General features: G+C 46.9%; 1 protein-coding gene across 1 annotated transcript; it reads right to left on the bottom strand.

Moving 5' to 3' along the window:
• Nucleotides 1-3: 3 nt before the first annotated feature.
• On the bottom strand, nucleotides 4-6,494 carry DIABLO (diablo IAP-binding mitochondrial protein). The gene is made up of 6 exons (XM_009560402.2): nucleotides 6,404-6,494; nucleotides 5,040-5,160; nucleotides 4,565-4,696; nucleotides 3,761-3,871; nucleotides 3,513-3,609; nucleotides 4-2,540 (listed from the first exon to the last, which is right to left on the bottom strand). The coding sequence occupies exons 1-6, from the start codon at nucleotides 6,448-6,450 to the stop codon at nucleotides 2,326-2,328; spliced, it is 723 nt and encodes a 240-aa protein (XP_009558697.1). The 5' UTR covers nucleotides 6,451-6,494; the 3' UTR covers nucleotides 4-2,325.
• Nucleotides 6,495-6,648: the final 154 nt, after the last annotated feature.

Below are 6,648 nucleotides of genomic sequence, written 5' to 3'. Positions count from 1 at the left end.
CTCTCATGTGAGCTGTTAACAATTCAGATGCGGACAGGTGTGTGTTTGCCTAAAAAACTGCTCTTCCAAGGGGCGAGTCCCTGTGCGTGGCCATCCTCAGCGTGGTGGTGTGTGAGCTGCTCCTGCCTTCTCCCTGCAGCCCTCACAAGGGATTAAATAAGCTGAATTAGCTGTACCTGAGAAATTGTCTACGTAGTTTCACTGATGGCTTTGTAAACAAGGCTGAGTACCAGCAGCAGCTCCTCATTTCTGGGTGCTGTTTCCTGGGCACCGCTGGGTGTTCTAGAGAAGAAACAGGACAGAGCGAGAACTGTGGCACCCTGGGAACTTGCTGTGGCAGCATTTTTCTGATCCACGACATGGTTCCAAATGCAAACTCAGGAAGTAGAGCATGATGTCATGTCTGTTGTGGATTCAGGTGTACGGGCAACCCCCAATTAGGAAACTCTCACTTCTTAATAAAGGTGGGGAGGGGTTCCACCTCGTTTTGAGGGTGATGTGGAGCCACTCGGTGCTCCTCACTGTGACTTGGCTGAACTGATGAGTAGGTTCCTGTTCACGTCTGAAGATTCGACTTGCCTGGTACAGCCTATGTCATGGGAAGTAAAAGCAGGGCATATAGCGAAACAGGAAGTGGGCAACAAAGTTGCTGGGAGCAGGCTCTGAAAGGGGAAGAATGGGCTGCTTTGTAGACTCTGTGGCAGTGCTCATCTGTCCTGAGCCGCATCTCTGTCATGCATCCCAGTTGTTTCTGTGGCATCCTGAAAAGAACACAACCTGTACATGCATTTGGGTCAGTGGCTTGGCAGAAGTTCTTAAACTGCAGCACTGAAAAAAATTGGAGCAGTTGTGGTTAGAGGCTGACCTGAAGTTGCATTTGGTTCTGGAGGGTGTGGTTGCACCACTGCTACAGATAATCCCCTCGTGACAGCTGGGTTTTTCCAAAGCCCTGTTTGGGACCTCTGTCTGACCACTGGCACCGCAGAGTTGTCTTCCTGGGAGCTTTAACTCCAGCCTGTACCACCCTCCGGGGCTACAGCAGCACCCAGCGAGGAGCAGGAGCAAGGAAAGGCGGTTTGTGCGTTTCTTTACTATGTAATCTATAGATATACAGTGCTGCACAGCTGAGATTGCATTTGCTCAGAAGGCAGGTGAGATCAGAGAGAAAGGCCCGTGCTACACCTGAGAAAATTCCTAGTCAAGCACAACTCAGTACCAGGAACCTGGAGAGTAATGGTGCATCAGATGCTAAACTGTGGTGAAAAACCTGTGTGTGTTTTCTTATACCACCTGATAAATTAACTGACTCAAATCAGCAGTGATGAAGTTCTAGTGGATGTTCTTGTGCAAAGCAATCTCAGCTTAACTTCACACCGTCTATGCAGTTCACCACTGCGAATTTCATGTGGAGCTGACAAGTTAGAAAATGAACACAGTGAAAAGACACCTGCGGTTTTCAGGCCTGCGGTGAATCATTAGGCTTGTAAAAAGAGAGAGTTAAGATTATTTTCCCGAAACTTGTGCTGGAAAGCATTCAAATACATAAAACTCACTTTTGCTCACTGCTTTCTGAAGAAATACATGGCAGTTGCCACAGTAACTTTGTTTATAGCCACAGTATCTTGAAAATCAATTCTCCCTTTGCTTCCTGGGGAAGGCCGATGCGGTACAAGATGCGGTGACTCTTGGGTGGAAGAGGCTGCTGTACCGCACTGCAAAACTTCACTAAGAACAGCCTGGGGAACTCCATAGCAAGTGTTCAGCTCTACAGCAGATGTTTCCTGTGTGCAATTCGCCATTATTTGATGCAGCCGTCAGCCTTGTCTCTGTTACAACCTTTTCAGTTTAATAGATAACAGCCCTTAATCTCTTACCTGAATGGGCACACCTACAAGAGATGCTTGTGCACACTTTAACACAGACATAATTTACTTCACAGGTTAAAAACAGTGACTTTTCACTACACTTCTTTGGCTGATACCTAGGAAGCCTCTATTTTTAGAGTGCCCTCACCAATGTATCAAACAAGTGGTAGGACCCTCCCAGCAGAGAGACAATTAACAAGCTATCCTTGATAGCAGTTTTCGCATTTGCATAGTTAAACATTTAAATAACTGAATCCATAAGTATTACAAACATAAGTTACAAACAAGATCAGGGCCTTTCAGACGCTTGGAATTGATGTGATTTGTAAAGCAATCCTTTTGGGGAGAGAAGAAAATGAAATTATAGCCTTATTTCAGCAGTTTCCTACTATCCCACAGTCTGAGACCCTTCAATTCATGATTGACTTGCACATATTCTGCTGTGACACTGAAGTTCTTTTCAGTCCTCTCGAAGGTAGGGGTCCTCACCCGCCTCTGTACTTCCTAAAATACCCTGTGGCAATGAAGACTCCTCTCCCTGAGCCTTTATGAGCTCTTCTGTTTGAGCTTCAGCTAACTTGGTCTCTGCTTTCTGGGAAAGCTGTCGCACTTCTTGCACCTGTGACTTCACAAGCTGAATGTGACTGCGGGCGGTCACCGAGGCCTGGTCTGCACCTGAAGTAATAATTCACATACATGGGGTTAGAGAAGCGCTCCTCAAACCTGCAATTAAGGAAGTGACTGCCTATAATTATGATCTGCTTTGCAAAGTGTTTCAATGGTTCTCGGGCTATATTAATGCTAAATGCATTTACTGTTCCTTTACCTTAAATAACAATAGGTCTACTCTGAGATTTTTTTGGCCATCTGGGGTTCTTCCCAACCAAGCAACTTACAGCTGGACTCCGATTAGAGCCACCATCTCGTGCCAGTGGGTCTCGGGACTAAGCCCAGCCCAGTCACGTGCCAGGAACTTCCAGTCTTTGTCCTGTCCCAGGACCTACCAGCAGTAGGAATATCTGTAGCACTGCTGAACTCAAAACTGCTTGTCTCCTGCTCCTACAGATTCTGTGTCCTTTTCAGGCATTTAGACAGTTAAGATGTTCCTATATGTTCATTGCTTTCCTTCCCTTCTCCAGTGCAATTACTTTGTTCATTTACTGTAAGTCAGCCCATAAGTCCATCTCAGAGCTATGAAGTCTCTATGCTTCTTGTGAAAGTGTGCATAGAGGGAGAAAAGGCCAAAATTAATCTTTCCTGAGAGAAAGGCAAATGTTTTCACTCTCTAATAAAAGTCAATCCAGCTAGGAAGACCTGCTGGACCCCCGAGGTAGCCTTATTTCTGTGGCTTCCAGAACCATGTTTGCACACTGCGTTTAAAAATGACCAAACGCTTCCTCTCAAACACTTTTTGGCATGGTTTGTCTTGATCCAAACCACATGTGAAGTTCCAGGCCTAGTTCTCAGAAAGCTTCTACTAGACCTGTAGCAAATGAAAGAGCGTAAGTTCTCATCATCTCTAAAAACCAGCCACCTGTTCTAAATTGGCACGTTAACTGAATTTATATTCTGTGTCTCAACTCCATTCTCATTCAATAAATACTGCCTAAATGCTAGGGAAAAGAAACTCTATCTGCTTGTGCTTACCTGACTGATATGCAGCTTCTGCTGCCATCTCTGAAAGACGCAACGCTGTCATCCAGCTGGATTCCAGCCTGAGGTACTCCTGCTGTTTCGTTGTCATCTGAGAGTAAAACAAAGCATGACTTAACAAGATGTACCAGTATCTGAACACTCTTCCAAACAGTGCCTTTGCAAAAGGGTGAGTGAGATGAGAACTTTCTGAGCAGAATATTAAGAGGCAGATTGATGACAGAAGGGAAACAATTGCTTACATCAACTCTGGCTCCTATTACCACCTGCCAGACTGCATCCACCTCTTCCGAATTCATTTTCCCAAGAAGATTTGCGTACTGCTTGTAGAGAGACACCAGCGTATAAACTGCCTGCAAAGGAATTATTTCACACAATTACGTGGCAATCTGTACATCTCCAACGTTGTCTCAGTGTTCACTGATGTTAATTAGCAAAACAGCTGAATGGTTCCTAAGGTGTTTTGTTCTCAAGTTCACTGCCATTTTGGGGACACTGACAGTGTTTGCTGTCTCTCTGCAGTAGTGCTGCGGATAGACTTCTGTGGTAATAAGGAAGAAAACTGGAATGCAAAAACTTTACTCAAATGGGCACTTATTTATAAAATTAAAACTGTATCTTGCTGTTTCGGACTTAAATAGCCACTCGTCTAATGAATCTCAAACTCAGGGTCTTAGAAATGGGCACAGCAGTAAATAAATACCTAAGAACACAGGGCGGAGTATCTTTTTTACTTAGTACCCAGGTATCCAGTAACTGTTGCAAGTTTCTTTAATCTCAGTTCTGAGCCATTTTGGCTTCAGTTCAAGGTCAAAGCAATGTTCTAACATAACTAAAAACAGCTTCTACATTTGATGTAGCAGAACAGTGAGCCCTACTGCACTGTTTCCTAGGAACCTGGGGCCTTCAAACCCCACCCCTCTTCTATTGAAATCACTAAAGAACAAAGTCCATGTGAAATACGGTTTAACAGGTGCCGTTAGCGCCAAATAACTTAGTATTTCCGCTACTGACTTGCAAGCAAAGTGTGTAATCTCTCACCTTACCTTTGTATACTCCGTCAATGCTTCGATCAATGCGTATGTTGTTTGAGAGAGGAGTGTAGAAGTACTGTCTGTTACCAAGGAAACTGCTCTTTTAATCAAGGCATCGTTACTGAGAGAAATCGAGTTCTGTTTCTGAAAGACAAGAAATATCCCTGATGTTTACACTGACTTCCCTCTGTATTACTAGTAACAATGGTAGGAAAGAGCACCACTGTTAATTACAAGGTTGGACAGCCTAATCTTCGCTGCTGTTTTGCCTTTATAAAACAGGGCAACTGTCTTTGCAAGGCGTTACTGAAGGCACTGTCTTTTTCACTTCTCTTCCTTAACAACTATATGGCTTAAACACCTGCGATCCCCAAGAAGGAAAGCAACTCCGAGCGTAAGTACTGGTTTGTAAAATGCTAAGCAAGTGTTTTTGCATATTAAACTGTCCCCAATGAGCAGGTTCTGTTTCTCACTCCCAATCCATTACCTCCACGACTGGGACTGCACACAGGGCCACTCCCAGCCCAACGCCCACCATGTGGTGCCATCGTCCGGTCATGCCTGAGGGGCAGCGTCTCCTAACAGAGGCCAAAACAGGGAAGCGCTGTCTGGAAATGCAAGAAACAAAGTTAAGCGCAAGAAATAACCAGCGTGTGAAGGGAAATAGATGTCAAAGGGGAAAAGAACATCTAGAAGCTCTTCTAGGCGACCTAGTCTCTATGAAACGTCAGTAATGCAGCTGCACAACAGTGAATGAGTTCATTGTAAATTGTTGTTACATAATTATAAGTGCACAAAAAGCAGACAAGCACAGTGAGTAGTGCATTATTAATCTTTGAGAGAGGAAATGTGTCTTATCTGGTACTGTAGCCAATAACATTGATAAACAAATTATAGGACATGCAGGTGAGCAATACAGGTCATAGTTTGGTGCAGGCCAGTGACACTTAGGGACTCCTGTAGCCAGTTTTATTTACAGCCAGTGTGGTGAAAGTGTCTGTGGGGTCAGGGCCTATCACTGCAATACACAAGCAGAAAACCAGCAGCACTCAGTGATGGGAATTTACATTGATGTACATCAATTTCTGAACACGACTGGTCAGTTTTCTTTCTTTTATAGAACAGAATCATAGACTAGTATGGGTTGGAAGGGACATTAAAGATCATCTAGTTCCAACCCCCCTGTGGTGGGCAGGGACATGTCGCACTGCATCAGGACGCCCAAGCCCCATCCAATCTGGCCTTAAACACCTCCAGGAATGGGGCATCCACAACTTCCCTGGGCAACCTGCTCCAGTGCCTCAACACTCTCACTGTGAAGAAATTCCTCTGTGTTTATGTCTAGTCTAAATCTACCCCTTTTCAGTTTATACCCATTGCCCCTCGTCCTATCACCACAAGCCTTTGTAAACAGTCCTTCCTCAGCTTTCTTGTAGCCCCTTCAGATATTGGAAGGTCGCTATAAGGTCTCTTCGGAGCCTTCTCCTCTCCAGGCAGAACAACCCCAACTCTTTCAGCCTGTCCTCGTGTTGCTCCAGCCCTCCGATCATCTTTGTAGCCTCCTCGGGACCCGTTCCAACAGCTCCATCTCCTTCTTAGGTTGAGGATTCCAGAACTTTTATGCTGCGTACTCTTAAAGCTAGCGTGGCTAGCGCAGGGCCGGTCTGCCTGTGCTGCTCGCGCTGCGCACCCGCAGGCGGACGAGGGGCGCGCCGTGCCCATCGCTGCGGCACAGGCCGCGCCCCGCCGTCACCGCGGGCAAACGGAGCGGGTCCGCGGCCTGCGGCCCCGCGAGCCACCGCCCGGGCGCTGCCGCCGTCCCGTCCCCAGGCCCCCGCCCCGCCGCGGTACCTGAGGAGGGAGCAGCAGCTCCACAGCAACCGCCTACCCGCCGACATCTTCGCACCGGCCGCGCGCCGGAAGTGACGTCAGTGCGTAACGGGTGCGCGGGGGCGTAAGGAGCAGGGAGCGCGCGCTGGTTTCTCGACGCATGCGCAGAGCGCGGGGCGCGGCGGGGCCGGTATGGGGAGTGAGGCGGTTGGAGTGAGGGGGTCAGGGTGGGGGTCAAGCTGGGAGAGTTGGGGTTGTTCAGCCTG

This window comes from Cuculus canorus, chromosome 17 (assembly GCF_017976375.1).
Source record: "Cuculus canorus isolate bCucCan1 chromosome 17, bCucCan1.pri, whole genome shotgun sequence".
In the NCBI taxonomy this organism is placed as follows: Eukaryota; Metazoa; Chordata; class Aves; order Cuculiformes; family Cuculidae; genus Cuculus; species Cuculus canorus.
This window is presented reverse-complemented; position numbering and strand designations above follow the sequence as displayed.